The 22,216-nt window shown below is 40.4% G+C and overlaps 1 protein-coding gene across 11 annotated transcripts in view; it reads right to left on the bottom strand.

The window, feature by feature from the left end:
* Positions 1 to 22,216, bottom strand: part of map4k3a (mitogen-activated protein kinase kinase kinase kinase 3a) — an 82,520-nt gene that overhangs the window by 58,643 nt on the left and 1,661 nt on the right. For all 11 annotated transcript variants that reach the window (XM_081705980.1, XM_081705979.1, XM_035520772.2 and 8 more), the window contains exon 2: positions 9,902 to 9,959. In XM_081705980.1, coding sequence (XP_081562106.1) covers positions 9,902 to 9,959 — 58 coding nt within the window. The remainder of the gene's footprint in view (positions 1 to 9,901; positions 9,960 to 22,216) is intronic.

Consider the following 22,216-nt stretch of genomic DNA (forward strand, 5'->3'; position numbering starts at 1 on the left):
GCTCAGTACCATCACATCTACCAGCAGACAAATCCCCATGAACTGGACCAAATCAAAATAGAGAGGACAGCACTGTGCTTAATAATGCCTGAGGATGCCGCTGGGATTAAAAAAAGCCAATACTACTGCAACGCGTCTAATAAACAGGAAGAACAGGGCAGCAGTCTACATTTAGGGTGAGTTAAGATTTTCTTCAAAGGTCCTCCCTCCTCATAAGGACTTTGAGAAGATGATACCACCTTTGCGTGTATACACTTTGCCATATTCTCTGCGGTGTCATGTTGGCGGTCATGTACCACTATCAAAACTTCACAATAAGGTTTCCAAGAGCCACTCCTTAAAGTCATACATTTTTTAATTGGCATGGCTCTTTTTTTTGCAACAACCAAACAAAGGCTCAAATCACGTAGGACTGTGGAGTTTGCCCCAGCAAAGCCTCAGGGCAAGGTCTGCGGTTGTTCGTTTTCTCGACAATAACAACATATTTTTCGCCTCCATATGAATTACACTGAAGCCTTTAGTCTGCCCTTTTAAGTGCTACATACACATGCAAAATAACTGCCAGGAGGGCACATCACTGCCTTTTACAGATGTTTCCTCTTTGGTTAAGACAGCCAGACCATGTTAAAGTTTTTAGTTGCTGACTACAGATCCCAAGGCAGTCACAAAGACATTTCCTTTCCTTCAGAGAAACTATATTAGATTTTAGTTAAGGAGAGTTTAGACATGACTTTCTTTTTTAAATCTTAAAAACAAAATCGCTTACAGCATCTTTAAAAAAAAGAGAGAATACTGCTGAGATTGAACAGAGAGAACATATCTACAATAACAAAACATGGCTTAGATTTATTTTAAAACTAAATCACATGCTCTGTCAGCATCTAAGGATTGCTTTATCTTCACAATTAGGGATGGACACTATGAAAATTCTTGGAGTCTCACCCACTCCAAGTTCTGGTGCATTTCACTATGGGATTTAGGAAAGCTACTCTGCTTGTTTGAGAAGGACCATTCAGATGCAACCTGAGTGAGGTGGTTACTGGATCATTTGGACTTTGACGGAAGAGACAATTTATTTAAAGAACACCATTGAAAATGTTTAACAATTGTTGCCTTCTGCATGTATCTGCAACTGTGGCTGAGTCTTCATTGTCTTCACACAGAGCTAGAGAAAGAGTGAGTGTATGTGTGTGTGTGTGTGTGTGTGTGTGTGTGTGTGTGTGTGTGTGTGTGTGTGTGTGTGCGCGCGCGCACACGCAAAAGTATGCCTCTGAGTGCGTGTTGGAATGTAGTGTCTAAATGGGAGAAATGTATTTATTTTTCCCCCCTCACACTTTTCCATAATGTCCTAACAAACGCCAAGTAATCAATCCAAAAATCAACAATGATATAAATTCTCGCGTTTTATTCAGAATAACAGCAGACCTTAAAATCATTTTAGATTTTTGGGAAAAACTTGCAATGGCCATTTTATGCTTCGCAGAACATGTCATGTATACACATTTCAGTGTTCAAAATGCTCAAAGAAGTGTGACTACAGTGCGAAATTCTGGTGTTTTAAGGTGTAACGGTTTGGCTAAGAACAAACAGGAGGTGCCGTTTTTCAGTACTAAAGCTATTAACAAGGTTATGCTACACATGATTATATGTAATGGGAAAGTTTATTTGCCTGCTTCTGAACAAAAATAAAAAGCACTTGTGTTTTACTTCAGAGGACAGATTTATGATTCAGTCCATGCAGACTGGCTTTTAAACAATGAACTTTTCATTGGGGGAAAAAAAAAATTCTGTAGGGTATAGGGATGTTAGAAAGACAAAGATGTTGTGTGAATACTGAAATTGGGAAACAATCTGACCAATGAACTCCTGAGACAGTACTAATGAAATGCTACAAGTAGGACTACTGTCTGTGTTACCACAGTCTGACATTACAATGCCCACATAGATATATTGATTTTTCCATTTCTGGCGATTCAGTACTTATTCCTTATCTAGATGGTGCTGTAGGTTACAGATTTGTGCTGGACTGTACACACCATATGCAGCACTGAACAGACACTCTGCTTTGGAACGGCTGTAGAAAACGTCTCAATTTCTTAGGCTCTCCAAATCAAATTCCATTACTGTACATGGACACAGTCAGCTCCACATAACACACCACACAAAGCCATGAATACTTCCACATACCACACACAAACAACCAGGAACACATAACACACACAGAGCCAGGACCACATCCCTCTGCTCACAAATTACCAAAACAGGCGTACATTTGGTTGCATTTGGTTGAAGATAAACAGACTATGACAAGTCTATCCTTGCAAAAGCATTCAAACGCCTTAAAAGGCAGGAAAATAGTCTGGATTACAAATGACAAATAGTTTTTTGCCATGTCATGTAACAAGGACCAGTGATTCTTTCAAAAGGTTCACCTTTTCTGGATGAAAAACCCTCTTAATTAAACAACAGACTGTGAATCTCACAGGAAGCTGTGGAAATGAAGACCAAAAGATCATTCAAAGAAATCAGATAGTTATATAAATGCAAAAGACTGGACACATAACGCAGACGTCCTCTACAGGAAAGGACAGAGGAGGCGGCGGTCTCTCAATGTGTGCAATAAGCTGCTGAAGGTAATCTACCAGTCTGAGACAGCCAATGCCCTCTTTTTGCTGCGGTGTGTCAGGGTGGTGGAATCGAGGCTGGAGAAGCTAAAGGACTGAACGAGCTGGTGAGGAAAGCCAGCTCTGTGGTGGGTCTGGAGATGGACAGCCTGGAGAGGAGGATGAAGGACAGAATCGGAGCAATCGGAGCAATTCTGGACAATCCCTCTTGCCCTCTCAATGGGGAACTGTGGCAGCTGGGCCACAGGTCCTTTAGTCACAGGCTCACTCCACCTAAGTGTAGGACGGATTGCGTCAGACGTTCGTTTCATTTAGTCATAGACTCATTCCACCTCTGTGTAGGACGGATCGCGTCAGAGGATCTTTTGTGCCCACTGTTAGCAAGGCTATACAACAAGATTTGAGGACACGGTCCATCCTCTTGCCCCTCATACAGGAACTCAAGAGTCTCTTTCTCCCACATTCTCCTGCAGTAGAACACATATGTGTATATATTGTTTATTCTAAATATTTAGATTTTCTTGTAGCTACATATAAAACTGTGATATTATAACTACTGCTGTATTATTGTTGCGTGTGTAATTATTTATATATATATATATATCTCAACTACAATGTAATGTTAGTAAGATATATAGAGATAGTTAAAACTGTAGTAAAAGTACACAAAGTTTCTAGAGAACATTTTGGACAAAGGTCCTTTATCAGCTGTGCAAGCAATTTTGAATAGCTCACTATATATATATATATATATATATATATATATATATATATATATATATATATATATATATATATATATATATATATATATATATATATATATATAGAGAGAGAGAGAGAGAGAGAGAGAGAGAGAGAGAGAGAGAGAGAGAGAGAGAGAGAGAGAGAGAGAGAGAGAGAGAGCTATTCAAAATATAAAATTTAAATGTGTGCGTGTTGCAAACCCAACACTAACCATTCCCTCAGAAGCCAGCGGTCCACAAGTGTTATCCAACTAACCTGAACAACCTGAAGCAATAGAGCCAGAATGAATGAGACAAGTCACTTCCAACAGTGTGCAAGGTTAGACAGAAACATGCCCCACCAGAAAACAAAATGAGTTTATACCAAAGTCCTAGCCTAAAGGGGTTGAATATTTAAATAATAAATATGAAAGAACTTGTGAGATTGCAATAAAAATACTGATGGGAACAATATGTCCAATTGTCATTTGTAATCTAGACAAATCTGATGACTTTTAACGGAGAATGAATGTGTTTGGCTGACAGTGTATGGGTAGATAATTAACAAATGTTTCCCACGCATAAGATGATGGAAAAATCACAAATGGTGATTGTCACTGTATCAGGGGTGTGTGCAAATCTGTGGGGTTTTTGCAGGTGTTAGTATGTGTGAAGGTGAGAGATTCTGTATTTCTATAAATATCCCAATGAAGGAAGCTGCTGCTTATTGGTGAAAACGTAGTGACAGCGGTGTGCAAGTTGAGTGTTAGCAGGACCGTGTTTACAACACACCCCTAAAGTGGCATGAGGGAAGGCCCAAATTTAGGCAGATTTGGTTGACCACTCACTGTGGCTACTGTAGCGAAGTGTTTCCTAACTCTATGGCCTCACACACACCAGCACCAAAGCCACCGCTTAGTGCCAGTGGACTCAGGTGAGCTTGTTGTAATACACAGCCACACTCAACACCCATGCCTTCTCCACTAGAACAAGCGCACACAGTCAGTCACACAGACACAGGCACACACACCTCTGAGGACTCAGCCAGACGCTGACACTACAGCTAGTGACATTTCTGAGACCTCCAAACACATGCATTATATATTAGCAGCTACTGAGGCTGCAGTATTGTACACATGCATACACATGCAATTTGCATGCACACGTAGCCGAATGTCCTTTCAGATTAACAGCCTAATTAATTAATTAAAGATTTAATTTAACAGTATATTTTAAATAAAGATCAACAGTGTTTGATTCTCCGATGTAAATCCTCATTAGAACCGTTGCCCACCCTACCAGATCCAGTTAATCTTGCAGGAAGTGGAGAGGTGAGTGTTGGGGCATAGTCGTTTGTCTTTCTTTGCAGTTAAATGAGTCACCTGCCCTGTGCTTTCACAAGGTTGCTCGCGGCTGCAAGCACAGTGGACCTTAGTCCACACAGCCTCTATTCAGCCCAACGAACCACAGAACACACGAGGCCCTCGCTGAAACTAGTGGCACGTTTTGCACTCAAAACAGGCTGGTGTGCATGCATTCACACGTGCGCACATACGCCCACGTTCACACACAACATAAGTTATACTCATACAAAATCAAGATTTCAAAAGACTGGTAAAACTGAATTTCTCTATGAGAATTAAATAAGTACTGCACACACACACACACGCACAAACACACAGCTCCCACAGTTTCTCCACACTAGTTCTTGCTTTGTTGTACAGCTTTTAGATCTTTAAAACTCGGTATTATGGCACCAGATGAAGAAATCTGGTGCGTTCTACAAACTAAAGAAGAAAGATGTCTTTGGATATTAAATACAGTGGTGTGAAAAAGTATTTGCCCCCTTCCTGATATCTTATTTTTTTTGCATGTTTGTCACACTTAAATGTTTCAGATCATCAAACTAATTTAAATATTAGACAAAGATAACACAGGTAAACACAAAATGCAGTTTTTAAATGAAGGTTTTTCCTATTATTAAGGGGAGAAAAATCCACACCTACATAGCCCTGTGTGCAAAAGTGATTACCTCCACAGCGCTGTAAAGGACTCATTGCCAGTTATCGCAAATTCTTGATTGAAATTGTTGCTGCTAAGGGTGGCCCAACCAGTTTTTTGGTTTAGGGTGCAATCACTTTTTCACAAACTCAGACGTAACACTAAATATGAGGATAGGACTCACGTGCTCCAGCCAAGGCAAACCCTAACCAGCCCTAATTTACGACAACTACTGTAACGTTAGCCCTATAGTTTCAGTAGTGGTCTTAAGTTAGCGTTTAGGTTAGTGCTGCTTCATTATTGACTTGTGTAAAAAAGGTGTAAACGGTAAGCATGGAGCTGCCGAAGCAGAAGAGTGTAAGCCTTTGGCAGCCACCACGCTTTGCAAAATGGATGTATTTTGGGTTGAATTTGAGGCTGTGATGCCTTATGCCTGTATTGTACTCACAGTAGATTTGCTCTGTATCATATGAAAGGTCTATCATTCAGTAAGTTACTCTCCTATATATAATGCTCATGATCAGTTTTTCAAACATCACACAACATATTTCAGTTCGTCTCACTTTCTCGCATACATTATTGCACTATATCAAATATGCTGTGCCTTATTGTTAATAGGGTTAGGTGATGTCTACCTAACTGATGTCTACAGGGCAACATCGCAATAGACAATGACATGGTGGTAGGATAACAAAAGGTACTATACATTTTTATATACATTTACACATATAAAGGTTATGTAGGTAGACACTATTCATTTAATTACAATAAAACATTAATCACTATCAATTTTGCCTTTGCAATGAAAAAACATTTTAAAAACAAAAATCACTAAAACCTGGAATGCCATTTGTTGATGTCCTCTATTTAAAATAAAGCATTCATAAAAGCATTTCTGCTGTTTATTGGGCAATATTACATTTATGCTCACAAACGTTTGTCAAAAACGTTCATGTCCATTGCCACTGATTTAAGTACTGGAGATATACCTCCTACAATATAAAAACAACAAAATACATAGCTATTCACCACTCTTTAAAATATATATTCATCATTTCTATGGCATAATAAATAGAGTTTTTATGTTGTAGTGGAGAGACGAAATAAATTAGCAGGTGGAGGGTTAGGTGTCACGATGTCACTGATTGTCATCGTCGATGTCCCTCGACATTGTGAAGTCGGTCCGCCAGGGACGATGGCATCAGCTATCTGCCCAGCGCTAATGTTTAAGTATGAAACATTCATATTAATGTTTTTAGCTGCGCTTTATGACCAGGAAACTTTGATATTGCTGTGCACTTTTTTTATATGGGGATGGGTGAAGTAATAATCATAATAATGGCAAAAAAAGTTAAATATACTGATTCTTAAATCATCCTGCTAAACAACATTATGTGATCACACCCAACCCGGTCATGAAGATTCAACTCTGCTCAGATCTGAGGACCACCGTCGTCCTCGACCGTCTAAACACACATCACCCTCTGGAGCGAGCGTTTAGGGAATAGTGCCGCTAGACAGGGTGACTCAGGCAGGGAGAACCTAGTGGGAACCAATAGGGTTTACTTTGCTTCCATACCCAACAACCACACTCAAACCTACACACACACACACACACACACACACACACACTGTAGCTCTTTGTATATCTATGCACAGACAACCAGACAACCCCCTATAGAGAGCGTGGTCCTAATGAGCCCAGCTCAAAGCTCTGCGCTGGCCCCCACAGTTTCGGCGAGCATCTCGGGCTCAAACGAGCACCAGTCCAGCGTTCCCTCTCGCTTCACTTTGAACAGGTTCATCGGCCCGCCTGCGCAGTCCCCTGCCAAAAAGTAGCGCACCGTAATTACCACATGGACACGCAACCATAAGAAGGCACGAGGAGATGCATACAGCTCGAATATGCCAATTACAATGAATAATGTTGTTTCAACTAATTTCTTATGATTCCTATTGCTTTTCTAATAAGGATGGGGTCTTAGGTCATGTCTCATTAAAAGAGTGGTGGATAAAACAGAAGCTAATTATTGAAATTCAGCTCCTCTTAGCAGCACACAAGCTGCATTGTGTAAAAGGCCAGAAGCTGTGCAGGAGCATGGTCATACGTTTAGCCTCAACACATATACAGACAGACGGACGGATGGACAGACAAACCAGGAAGCACACCACCGACCCTTAAGTAACAGTGTCGATGGAACACCACCCACTCTTAAGTAACAGTGTCGAGGGACAAACAAAACAGACTGGTGTAAAAAAACAAAACAAAACAAAAAACCACAATCTGTTTATAAGCCCCTGTGGATAGCAGGCAGGTAGCTGGCTGCTGATGGCACAAGCCATCCAGACCAGCCTACATTCTTGGGCAGTGGCATCACACGGGTCTAAATCCAGGTCAAATCAAATAAGGCCCCCAACAGCGGCAGCGGGGCATCGGGGAGGGGGTTCAACGAGAAAAATAAAGTATCAAACCAAACCTCATTCCTATATGAAAGATTTGAGTGAATGGAAGAAGGGAATTGTGGATTATCTTACTTCTGGAATATAATTAAACCTTACTCCAAACTTGCACCAGCCCTGCCCTGCTGGGTAATACAAAGCCAGTATTCCTGCTATTCCATCACAATCAATAGAGCCCCAAGCTGTCTCAAACACCCTGTAGCCAATCAAATTCCACTTCCTTTGATCGAAAATGATCTCACTGCAGAACTCACCACCACTGCAATTTAGCAAATGCCCAGTATCTGCTACTTATTACGCCATGTTTTTGAACTGAAAATTACAGAGACAGAATCCAGAGACAGTAATTTACAGATGGATATATACACCTGCACACACACATGTAAAACATGCATACACATGCACCCGAATCTCCAGAAAAGCTTATCGGTGCAGTAGGAATGTGGTAGAAATGTCTGCAGGAGTGACTGTTCTTAGCCTACTCCTCACTCTGCAGGGGCAGTTGGACTGAACCGACTGGTGCCTGATGTGTAGGTTTTGTGCTTCTTCACACACTACAGCAGCACGTCTAAGCCACCAGACTGCCATAATGGACCTCTTTTCATAAAGGACGCTGAAGGCACTGGAGATGTCCTTTTCTTCCTGTGACCTCCGGCAGCTGCCTGCTGTCCAGCGCTCACCTGACCTCTTCAATTTTGCAGGAGTGGCGTGCAAACGCCGTTGCGGCAGACGAAGATTAGCGACGTGCTTCGGTGATTCCTAACACAAGATTCATCATTTTGGAAGCTCCAGGGCGTAAAGCGGCAGGACTGGCACATGGGAGGATGCCTGCAACTCTGCCGTTTCTTCTCCGCTCTGCTTTGAATCAAAAGGCCGCTGACTTGTAAGCGCTGACAAGACCCATGACAGATGGCCTTGATCAGCGTGCGACATCTCCAGTGCGCATCCCCGACACTGGGCTGTGATTTTCCCCAGGCCTGCATGCTGCACTCCAGGGAGATAGACCTACTGATCCAGGGCAGCGGCAATGAAAAACACTTATGACCTTTCTCTGGGAATTCAGGCAGAACCTATTTGGGGAGGGTTGTAAGTTATTCATGCCATCTATGTCATTCTAATCACAGTATGACAGTCCTACAAACAAACATATAAAGCCAAACAAACAAGAGACTTATGGCGAGCCAGCGGAAGCCTGCTAGGGCATTTGCTTCTTCCGAATGTGGAGGCAGGCAGGGCTGCGTATTCAGGAGTGCAGGTGAGGTCATGCATTGCGAGCATTTGCATTTAGCATAAAGGGGGAAGAGGCAGCGGAGGCTGCCAGAATTTCAATCAGGTCTCTTAAAGGGACATTGCGATTTGGAGTTTAAAGAGTAACATTTCTCTCAAGCTCAAACAAGGCAAAGAAAACTACATCATTTAGAATGTACAAGGGCACAGCAAACCACAAGAAAGAACAAGGAAAGAAAACAAAAAGCTGTGCATTAAAAGCCGGCTGCTTCACTCACAGTTTCAGCTTCCACGAGAAAGACAAAACCAATCAATCATTTTCTTCAACATATTCTGAAGGTTAATGAACTGTAAATGATGCAAGAATGCATCTGTATTCTTCTCTCAAATTTCCCAAACTTTTGATGTCAAGTCAGTTTGTAAAACACATTTTACATGGGTCCCCCATTAACAACTATCCAGTAACTACCAATCTTATCTCCCCTACCCTCGAGCATAAGCAGCTTTTGGGAGATAATTCTAAACTTGCTGGCGTCTCCACCTCGATGACCTGAACTTTGCCGGTGATGGGATGATAACATTAGTTTAGTATTAAGATTTGATCTTTTTTACCATCATGGCCAACTGCTGCCCTTAGTGCTTCATAACTGCAACACTGAGTTTGTGAATGCTCATTAATTTCTGGGTTAAGCATCAAGTACTTACTAGTTTTATTTTCTTGGACAGTACCTCACCAGTGACTGCAGTGAGCTGGACGGTACCTCGCCACTGATTGCAGTGTAGTGTAGTGTGCTAGTGCAGCAGGTTAGTAGCAGACAGGTGGTGTTTTGTGTGGCTGGTAGTAGAGAAGAAGGGGACACTCACCAGGCTCCAGCTTGATCACCTTGATGGCAGCCAGCTCCCCAGTGCTGACATTTCGAGCCTGAGAGAAAAGAAAAACCACCCATCAAGAACCATTAAAAACACACACACACACACAGACAGACATCACCACACCCAGAGACCCAGACCCACACCCTTAATACTGCTCCACTCAGATACACGCTAAATAATGTGCCTTTTTGTTAAAACCGCTGATTTATAAATCAACAAAAGGATAACATGCTGAAAAATGTCTTGGGCAAGCTATCTAATTAAGCCAACCTAAACACTTAGATAAATCATGGTCGTATTCATCAAAAATAGACAAGAGCACAAAATTTAATTGGATCTATTTTGGTTAAGACATCTCTGATAAAACTGTCCAAGTTTTCTTTGTTCTCCTAGCAACAACACAGGCAAGTACAAGCAAAAAGTTCTTACAGCCAAGCACAAACACTGGAAATGGGGAGCGGGGTGAGTAATGAGGGCTCTAGGAAATAATGCCTAATAATTTGTGCCCGCGACATAATTAAGTAGTTATGTAATTCACTCGGAAAACCTAATAAACAATTTAAGTAACAGTCTAACATAAATGATGTGTAACATGAAGCAATTACTCCGAGCTGTAAGCATGTTAACCTACATGTTTGTAAAACTACAGCTAAATCAATCACATTTGCCAAATGCCAAGTGAACCTAACAAATATATAACCTAACCTAACAAATTAATAATTAACAAGACATATAAGAAATGTTTATTTAGGCATTCATGCACACAGAGCTACCCACATGCCTGCAGTGTAAAGATACAGGCTCGATACGAGTTTCAACTATGAGATCGCGACTGAACTGAACTGAATAGAGTGTGGATAATTTGTGTTAAATATTGCTTCTGTGACACTAATTATTTGAGGTCAACTGATATACTAGGCTGGTATTTTGTAGCTATTTATCAGTCCAAACATCCAAGTGACATTTATTGGTAGAAAAACATCAATGTGAAACAACATAATTGTTTGTAAATCAATTATTACCTGTGCAGGTAGCTTGTCTGCTTTGCAATATGGTTATGAGGTTACTTTCCAAAATGTTCAAAAGTTCAAGTTAAGCAAGACAACCTTGGTCCTATTCATTTAAAAAAAAAGGTCTATATCGTGTCCCTAAGCATTCAGGCAGGGTGATGGGCTTGACTGACAGGGCAGTGATAAGCTGTACTGATGGCACAGCTCACGCACCATCAGCAATTAGTATAGGATTAGGAATTGTTTTTGTATATATGACGTGAGCAGCAAAACAACAACCTCTAATGAAACGTACACCTTTAAAATATGCGATGATTAGCAGCATCAGTAGCTGAGCACCAGCAGCTGAGGGTAGTTGGGTGGTCATCCCCCATCTGAGGGTAGTTAGGTGGTCATCACCCAGTGCAGGGCACCAGTTCTGCTGGCCAGATCATTCACCAGGCACGGAGATGTTTGGCTGCATGAAACGCAGTTTATTTGAGTTGGTGTGTCAAATATAAACGTGGTGAATTTCCGTTTCTTTTTCTAAAGATCAAATCAGTTTGGTTTGCCTGATTATGACTTGGTTTCCAAGTATCTACCTGTTAAATGTTTCATTAATGCATTAATAATTGACATAAAGCTAGTAAACCCAAGGAGCCAATACTAACTTTGTGAACCAATGAGGTAGCCTAAAAATTAAAATCATATTTTATGTAGACATTGACACCTAAAATGTAGCCAATTAAGCAGGTCTCTCATATTTTGGGAGGTAAATGCAAGGCTGGTAGCAATCATAATCTAGCCCGAGTAATATGCAGATGATGCCAACACAAATCACAAAAATCGACTTCTGCATCATCTCTGTCTTCACTGGCCTATATGGATAAAAAGTCAATATCGATATATCAGCTGACCACTAGTCTTCTGCAATTTGGCACTTAAGTGTGAATGCATTAGTTTGGCAGGTTTGTTTGAAGATCTAGAGCAACAGTCTAGACAGAACAGTGGTCTTGGATACGGAGATAGTGGAAATACTCCTCGAAAACTGTAGAAAAGATCACTTGCTTCAGCATTCATCATCATTGATCACACATGCTAAGTGGTGAAACTAGACTGAGATTCTTGACGGCAGACTAGGCTCAACATCCAAAAATAGGCTTGGTCAATCAAGCAGATTCCGGCTATGTATTTTTAGGACACTTTGTATTTCAGCTAATCCACAGTGACTGAGTAGGCAGCAGCAGAAATTGATACACTCCAAAAGCAATGCCACGAAGCCCCGGAATAACAAATGACAGGATGTCGCGAGCACCGCAGCTCAAGTTCATGGGACAATTCACCATTCACAATTCACAGTCAGCAAAGCTGGAATGCGCCGCTGGGAGCTCTTCTCCGAAGGGAACAGCACCTCCACTGCATATTCATTCCGATAAGGATTTTTCAAGGAAACCCACGATCCTGGTGTTGTATATGCAATTTGGTTATAGTTTGCGCAAGACCAGAGGATGCACTTAAACCGTAGCCTGTGACCTCCATCCTACAGTCTTCTTGCATGCAATTACACAGTACACCTTACACACATGTATAAGAATTATGAGCTACATGAATGGCTCGTTTATAGTAGCAGGGTTCATATGACTCATTAGGATTCATTTCATTAATAACAGCCTATAGCAGCCACCCAGGAGAAAAAAAACAAACAAAAAAACATAATTAACACATGAAGAGCATCATGCTGGTCACAATAACAGTTTTACTTACACCTAGACAAAAGCAAAATAAATGAGTCATTTTACAGTTGCTTGCATTCTGACCTAAATGAGAAAGCACAAGGCCTTTTCTGCTCCATCCAGAAGCACCTCTGCAGTAAAGGGAGAGCAGATTGGCTGTGTGCTAATCAATAAACAGTGTCAAGCAGCCAGGCATACTAATCCATAAATCACTGAACCAGTATAAAAAAAAAAAAAAATTTAAAAATAAAATAAAAAAACTCAGTGCAGTGATTAAAACTCATACAGCTTGGTGACTGAAAAATCAGACACTCTTCGGGACAGTATAATTTTTCTGTTTTGTAAAAAATCACTCAAATCTGGTACGCCATTGTTTGATGTCACTAAAATGTGTTTCTTATATATATTAGTAAGGCTGAAGAATAATTTCCAGGGGCACAGGGGTGAATTTGGCATTTCTGGGGCCCCAATCAAAGTTATGTCTGTGGGCTCGATTGAAAGACATTTTTATTTTTTTACAGCAAAATAAAATAAAATTTACCCAACCTGTGTAATCCTATCTTCATAATGTAGTCAGAACTGAACCATTCTGAGATTTTTTTCCTTAATGTTCTTTTTATGGGCTCCACTGGGATACGACCGTTTTATGGTTGTGTTCACGAGTTCCGATTAGCTAGCCAGCATTTCACACCATCTCTTTGATGTGGAACAATGAAATAATTAATGCATTTAGTCTTTTTTTCCCCCCAGTCAACCGCTTGTGGTCAGAAGGGGCCCCCATATATTTGTGTGGTTTGCAAAGTGGTAAAGACCACTTGATGCCACTGTGAATATGGTATAGACACTGCACAAGGCTGTGGTATGAGCTTCTTTAGGCATACCACAACACAGGTCACTCAGTCAAGCAGTGCATTCAACAGTGGAAAAACTATACTGCCAATAATTGACGTTTATTTGACAGACAAGATGAAGTGAACGCGAATAAATGCTCTGTGGGGAAAGCTAGTGGGGAAATTTAACAGTAGAAATGAATGCAAAAAAAAAAAAAAAAAAAAAAAAAAAAGACAGCAGTGTCGATTTGATCTTAAAAAAGAAAGCACACAGAATGAAAGATGCTTTAGGAGCTTGGGGCTTATGCTACAATTGACTAGTCGGTTCCAAATGCTATTATACCATATGGCAGAACAGTGACTCTGAGGCCTCTGCTCATACTGCCTCCACAAAAAAGAAAGGGCTCATTTATTTTAATTTAGTCTATTGCAAATTAAGACAATATGTTGTAAAGCAACTGCATTTTCCAAATCCATTAGTTATAAAAGTAATTATGCTACATTTAATCAGCCCTTAAAATTTCAAGTTAAAACCATAGTCATATTGAGATTGTTAGTGAGGTATTTAGCATAAATACAGAGGTGTAATTTTTTTGTCCACATCACAGAGCCAATATTAGGCAATATTTTTTAAATTAAACAGTTTTTCTCCATGAGCATACATTTTATCTCCTCTGTCACTAATTTATTTCAATAATAAAAGATATGTATTCTACCAAATAAAAACAATAATATAATTACTGTATTTCTCAAGGCCTACATAAAAGGAGTAAGGTAAAAGGTTGTACAAAATTAAAAAGAAAGTAAAACGGAACAGGGGAAACGGCCAATGCATGGTTTTTCAGCACACCTTAAAATACATATTCATCAGTCCTAAGGCTCAAGTTGATCTCTGTGTAAGTAATAAGTAATAAATATAGTATTTTATGTTATAGCTGAGACACTGGAATTACAGGATCAGTAAGTATAGAGTACATAAAGTAAATATAGTTTGTACAATTAATATTTCAGTAGTTTATAAATTCTACTGGTTAATAGAAATGTTTGCATTGGTCCATTGGAACTGTTACCTAAAACGTTTCCTAAATGACATGCTGCACCATTGCCAGTTCTATAAACCATGACATAGCAGGTGATTTCACAGGTAATGAATATCCAGATGTGATCAACATCAGTGGCACGCTTGCTTACTATCGGTTAAGATCTTCAGAAATAAATGGATATGTACCAACTTTGTGTCATTATAATATTTTAATAGTATGTCTAAAATCATTCGCCAAAAATAGCCATTTCAATATGCATGCAGAGCATTAATAATTGACATGGACAGGATTAAACGCATGCTTCCCTAACACTTGTTTGTGTAGCCATCAACAAATATTCAGCCACCAAGCATTCACTGTGTCGGTGAAGTGCTTCGCCTGTCTGCTGGTGGTTTCTCCCATGCTTACACTGCAATCATTTCAAGCTCTTGAACATTTGCGGCGCAGCTTTTCCTACTAGCAAATGTTAGATCTCTTGAAAAATTTTCAATTGGATTGAGATCAGGGCTCATGGTTGTCTAAATTATCTCTTCTCGACCATTCTTCTGCACTTTTGGTTGTGTGCTTTTTCCTGACATAGGCTTAATTTCATCATCTACAAACACAATGCAGGTCTGCGTGGCCAAAGAGTTACATCTGTCCATAGGACATTTTCCCTGAAGACCAAAACTTGACAAACCTTTAAATGCGCTTCTTTAAGCAGTGGGGTGCTCTTTGGCCACTGACCACAGAGACCTTCTTTATTTGATGTGCAATGAATAGTATTGGTTGCAACCATCACCCCAGATGTTTCCAGCTCAGCCTTAAGTTTTTTGGATATTGTATGGGGTTTCTTATTCACATTTCAAACCCACTTCCAGAGGGTTCGTTTAATTCTCCTCTTTCTACCAATTTTTGAAACGCTCTTGGCTTTTCCTTGATTAGCAAACTTCTTGATGTTCCAGGAGTGTTGATGAAGGAATCCCAAGGTCTGTGGAGGTGATCTTGCACTCTTTATAAACTGCTTTGTGAAAATAATGTTTCTGGTCTGCTTGGAAAGCTCTCTTGCATTTGTCTTTCTGAATAAGGAACAAGGAACAAAAAAGTGAATATGTAAAGTCATGTGAGTACTACCAAGGTGGTGACAGGCAAGTAATTAAATCACAGATTAGTCTGAGATTGTCCCATGTTTCAAACTGAACAAAGCATTCCAATAACCATGTGCTGGAATTGTTTTCATTTTTTTTTAATCCTTTTTTTTGTTTTGTGTCTTGTGCTTTTCTGAATCAAACATATGAGTTCATACTGAACCAAGTTGTTTCATTAAACATTTTATTTCAGGACTTATTTTATATGGTGTACTTAAAATTCAGTTCTGCCAGTAATGTTGACTATAAGGCAGACTTTGATGTGCTGTAGTCAATTAGTTATATGTGATGACTCTGATAAATCCAAATAAGTCTAATTCCAAAAATGTGGTGACAGTATAAAGCCAGTTTAAAACATCAGGTTATTTTATGCTTACTATTCTTTACGCAACACAATTAATATTGAACCTCCCTAAATAAAGTCAGATCAGTCTTGTACAGGAGACATTGCAGACAGGAGAACTGTTGTGTGCATAACAGTGAGAGGATTGGTTGACAAAAAATTGGAAAAACAAAAAGAAAAAAAAAAAGAATGATTTTCCTATATAAATTATATGCAGCTATATAGGTCCTAACGCAAGTCCACTGATGTCAATTACTGTATTATATTATACTTAAGTATAATATAGCATATGCATTATGCCCATTCTGTGATTTTCCTGTTACGTTTTCTCTTTATAGCCAAGTAAAAATCTAAGTTTTTAAAAAGGATTTGTTCAAATTAAGATTCCCAACCCCCGAAATTGAGAAGTGCAGGGGTTGGCTTGCCAAACTCTCTAAAACACATAATCTGCGTAGTCTGAACATGTAGCCAGCCAACAGTGGTCCCTTCCTTGGTCAGAAACCAGCCATCAGCGAGGAGCAGGAGGATAGCTAGGCACAAACTGTGCATGCCAGCTACTTTCTAACTGGATGTCTCCTGGCTGGATATTTTTGGATGGTGGACCATTCTAAGCTCAGCTGCAGCACAGGCATGAATAAAAACTCAGCCAACACTGCTGTTACACTCATACCATTACAACACCCACTACCGCTCCTAACCCTAGCATTACAGTCTCACTGATATGTTTAGAATGCTCTACCTCTCGGGTGCTGTCCACTCAGCAATGTGTGGTCAGAAACTAACCAGTAGGATAAGGGGCAACATGCATATGACAAGTAGCCAATGACTAGGTGCAAAGTAGGTGTTCCCAATAATGTGGCTAGTGGGTTTATATGCTCAATCCATCTCAGGCTAGCCAACTAGCTATAGGTGACATATTTAAGAAGGCTGTTTTAATATATTTAATAAGGAGGAGGTTACTTCCCTTAATGCCTGCGATTTGATATGTGGCATCGCATCGCTTTATACTCGCTCGTTAATGAAAGTAATCTTTCAACAGGCAGCCTGCGGGAAGCTGTCAGCCCCCAAGCAGCCTTTCCTTCTCGTCTCAACTTTGAAGCTGCTCCAGCAGCTGCAGGGCTTATTTTTTTGAAGCGTGGCAACCATCTGAGCTGACTGGCACTCTGAGCGGCGGTACCTGTGAGCTCGGGTGGCTGCAGTAATCTCTTCAATACCAACAACATCGTTTCACCGCCCCGAACGCGAGAACCCCAGATTACATCACACTCTACATTGAGGAATTGAAGGTTCTGCAACTGAAATGCATAAAACATTAGCAAGCAGCTAATTTGATGATCACAAATTTGATTTAGGTCGAAGGCCCCTTCACTTCACCCAGCTCGGGTGCGATCTCCACCTGCACAGGTGCAGCACACAGCATGCTGCTTGCGTCTGCCGTGTCAGATAATTACAGAGAAAGAAGGGGGCGAGTGTGACGAGGAAGGAGAAGGAGAGCAAAAGAAAGAGAGAGCGAGAGGGGGAAAAAAAAATTAAAAATCACCACAGGCCTGGCCCCCAACCAGCAGAAACTTGGCCAATCATTTTCTGCCAAGGCTGCAAATTCTACGCCTCCTATTAACGATTTAGAGAGAGTAGATGGCAATGACCTCCGATAAACATCATGCTTACCTCAATAATCCCTTTCCAGTGGTATTATTGGACATTTATTTATGAATGATATATTATTGCTAAACACACAGTGCGCTGTGTGTACATGTCTGGACTTGCTAAAATATGGCTCAGGAAAAAGCATGAAAGCACAGGCAGGGGGCTTTTACCAGCTGTCTCCTGCACAAAAGAGACAGATAGCTCTTTGCAATCAGAGCAGGCCAGTTCCATCTTAAGTTAATAATCAGAGACTTGTCCAAACAGACTCGGCATGTCAATGACCAACATACACAGGTGGTTAAAATTTCTCTGCTTAAGAACATTTGCCTCAAAATGTCTTGAGCTGTTAATCTCAAACGGACTTGTCTATATGGTTTGCTAATTGGTAGTGTTAAGCTTCCAATGCCTGTTTGCATTAGTCTCATAATTCTAGTACAAAATTTAGAAAATTAGTAGAAATTTAGCAGAACATTTGTACAAAGCTTGGCATATTGAGATAAATGCCAAATGTGCATAAATTGAATTTGTCACCTAACCATTTCTTTAAGTATATCTGCCACAAAGCACTTGTTACTGATGATCCCCAGAGTTGCTGTGCTATAGTCGTAACAGGGGCTGAATACATGCCCCAGAACAGCAACAGTCATTACCTACACTACACTACAGAGACTCTGTAAAATGCTACTGCAGTGCACCTTATGCTCCCTTTACACTTTGCGATTCCAGGAGTCTTATAAGATTGTTGCAAGTCACACCGCATGAGATGATGCAGTTGAAATCTTGGCCAAGTTTCATGTTGGTGTGCGATCTCACTTCACTAAAATCAGATGACAAGGTTTTCTACCAATAAACATGCAATGGACAAATATTATGATATCCTGCTTGTGTCATCCATTTGCAACTTATTTTTGCCAGATGGAGACACAAAGCATGCATTGTTTCTGCTGCAAATCTACAAAATGCATGTACAATTTCTGTGACAATTCCACAAACTGTTCTTTTGAGTGCCACATGCTTAGTTTTCATTACTAGCTGAGCACAGCAAATTGATTTTAACTTCTTTAAAAGGGATGTGTGTAATGGTTTGCTAAATATACTTTAAAATCTAGATCAATAAATGTCCCACAGCCATGATGCATTATGCATAATACAATACATGCATTAGGTCATAATGTACTAACTTAGCTGTAAAATCCAATGATTGAATTAAAAAATGCTACAGTATTTACTGATTACCATAAGCTAGAATAGGACTTACTACAATACGCAACAGTACACCACACGGGCTACGGTGCATTAGAGTAAGGTACACTACGCCACAGTGCACGCTACACTATACTAATATACTGCAGTGCACTTCAAAAGCAGCAGTCGCTACTGTGGACTACACCAAGCTCGACTATGCTACACTGCTAGAGTACAGTGCCATAGCATTCTACACTGCGAGGCCCCTTGCTGCAGTAAGCAACAGCACTGCCAGCACTGGCTACAATACGCTAACATACGTCACTGGACTTCTTGCAGTACACTAGTGCTGTACAAACAGGAGGGAAGCAGAAAGACACTGTTTATTTTCAGAGGGCAAAAAGCATGTGTAAACATGTAAAAATAAACCAGGCTAAACATATTAAACTTTTTACTACGATTAATACAATAAGTGACCGGACACTAACAGGTATACAAGAGTTTGCAACAGGAAATCTGATTGCAGTTTGTTGCTATGGATGGAGCATCCCATTGAAATATTTACACCAGTTGCAAAATTCAGCAACAGCTTGGGTTTCACAAGACCAATTAGAGGAGATGACAAGAATAGACTAAAAATGTATAATGCATTTAATTTATTTATCTAGGCTGTCCGTCTGTCGATCCATCTGTCTACCTGTCCACACTGAGCAAAGATTGCTCTTCTGTTGCTTTTGCATCTGCAGGGATTTGCAAGATTCCCTGTGGGAAGCCTAGATTTCTTTTAGCTTGTTGACCAGAACACTTTCCTAGACAGGAAAGCTCAAAGGTTACAGAAAACCATCTACCTTCTCCCGCTGGGAAGTGCAAACGCAGTGGAAAAACATGGAGAGAACTGTAGAGGCCAGAAAATGTGGGTCAGGGCCAGAGCACTCGTGTGCCCAGAAGGTCTGTGGAGGACGCTTCAGAGGCCCTGAACCCAGGGCAGAAGAAGAAACGCAACGTGCACATCTGCCTGAAACCAGCATGAAATATGAGCCATAACTCCCATTCTGAAATCCCTCTCAGTGTACGTAAAGACATCATACAACTACATCAGCGTTAACAGGAGATGCTGTGCGTTCTGCATTTGATACGTGGTGTGTCACTGCCACACTGAAATGGAGTGTGAGCCATCTGCTGTCTTCCAGCAAGATTGTGTTGTGTGTAGGGTTCTGCTTTAAGGTCCAGGTTGGGTCTCTCTGGAAGGGTGGCCGATATGAGCCTTTAGCTCTACCGCAATGCTTTATCTCCACAGTCACATGGAGCAAGATCAAATCCCAACACAAACTAATGTTAGCAGACATTCCCCCGTAGTGCTGTGCAAGCACAGAAACCAATCAAGGGCACTTCTCATGGGTTTTCTAATGTGATCTGATCATTTAAAGGCATTAAACTGACAAATATATGACAAATGCACTTCAGTTCTAACTATGTCCATGTCACATTGAGCTGGTACTATTAATCTTACATCACAAAATGATATTGGGTTCAAACTGGACAGCCTTGCTTCTTTTCTGCATTAAATTCTGGAATTTTACTATTTCCATGGCTCGTTGCCATTAGAGACAACAGTTCTTTCAAATGTCCACCAAACTTAGCCCCCAAAAAGAGCCTACCCCTTCACTTCACCCCCCACACTTCAATGTGTTGCATATCCACACACGAAATAGCGGACAGGCAGGGAAGATCCTGGTTAAAGTTAAAGTTTTGAGCTGTAGACTTTAGTGATAGCTTTGAGAATGTAATGACAGTTTAGAGACTAAGCTATTAAAATAAAAAAAAACCCACACACCAGCTTTAACATCCCAAGCAGCTTGCCTTTTCTACACACCCACAAAAACTATTTACTTTACTGCGATACAAATTATTGCTCTGACATTCTGCATTAGGCTTTAACCCCATCAATTACAGTTGTGCTCTAAACTGAACAGGTGAAACTTGTTGCAGTCTTTTTTATCATCGTTAGAAGGAGCCACGGTCTCTCCTGGATCATCTTTCTTGGTAACGCACACTGAAACTGGTCTTTGCAAAGTGTGAACTGCTCTACAAGTAGGTGTGACTCTCCATACCACTGCCCTTTTGTCAAACAATTATAATTATTCCATTCAGTATTGCAACTTTTTAATTTGTTAGTTTAGGGACAGATGACGCTTCTTGTCACAGCTCCTGCTTATGTTAAAAAAAAAAAATGTGCGTGAACAGTTTGCCTTTTAATGGCATTTAGTCTTATTGTGTTTGGTGTGGATAGGCCTTTAGTGTGTATTACTGTGGCCAAACAACAACAGTCTCTACAGGAAGGATTTCTCATACAAGAACCTTTGACTGCTTCATGATAAATACACTTCCCACCCATTTCTATGTGTGTTTGTCCTCCACTGTCTCAGACTGGGTGAGACCAATCCTGGGAGACTGATGCAATCTCAGGGTGGAACAATGCCCACTTGCTGAAACCAGTGAATTATTAATCACCAAATGGAGCGTGATTGCTTTTTTTCCCTGGTAAAGTTGTCAGAAATAGCCTGGCAGCACTAAAAACCACAGAGCTGCTCACGATGCACTGAGGCCTTACCATCCACTTCTTATCTGAGCAGACAGAACTCACCAAGCAAAAAGGCCTTTGGGTCGATGAATGAGCTCTGATCTGAGGATTCAACTGTTTAGGAAGAGCGGTCTCAGTTTAAGGTCACTGGGTTTTTTGCCAGTTTGAATAATCAAAGAGATTATCCAGATACAGTCTTAATCCACCAATGAGACTCTTCCATTGAAATTCCACTGAAATCTCAGATTTCCCACAAACACAAGGAGAGAGTTATGAAAACAATTATAAAAGTAAAATGTTGAAATAAATGCATCAAAATAGTATTTTGTATGTCAAGATTTTGAGGTTGGCCTACAATAACATTAAAATGAATGGTAAAACACAGCAGGGATAAATAAGGCACAATGATCAACTCAATACTCGGGTCAGTTGACATTAATTCTGCTGAAGTAAAAATTAGGCCACCTCCAAGATTGAGTGTCAAATGCAGAGAGATGTGCAGTGCCCACTCGCACTCCATGGGGAATGCAGCTTGTTTCCTTGCTCTGGAGGTCTGCAGAGCTTTAAGCACAACCATCTATAGATAAACTGGTTCACTGGGAACAGCAGTGGCTAACGTGCTGTCAAATTTGCCAAAAATGACAGAGACGACAGACTACAAAACGTTCATCATATGTTAAATGCCCAACATCCTCTCTTTAGGGCTGGCTCACTACATTCATGCAGGTCTGGTGATCAAGCCAAACAATGAACTCTTAATACACACATATAAACCTTTGTGAAAGAAATCAATTATTTTTCCATAGAAATTCCTGCAAGATGAAAGTG

This window comes from Electrophorus electricus, chromosome 23 (assembly GCF_041902795.1).
Source record: "Electrophorus electricus isolate QZ-2024a chromosome 23, ASM4190279v1, whole genome shotgun sequence".
Lineage (NCBI taxonomy): Eukaryota > Metazoa > Chordata > Actinopteri > Gymnotiformes > Gymnotidae > Electrophorus > Electrophorus electricus.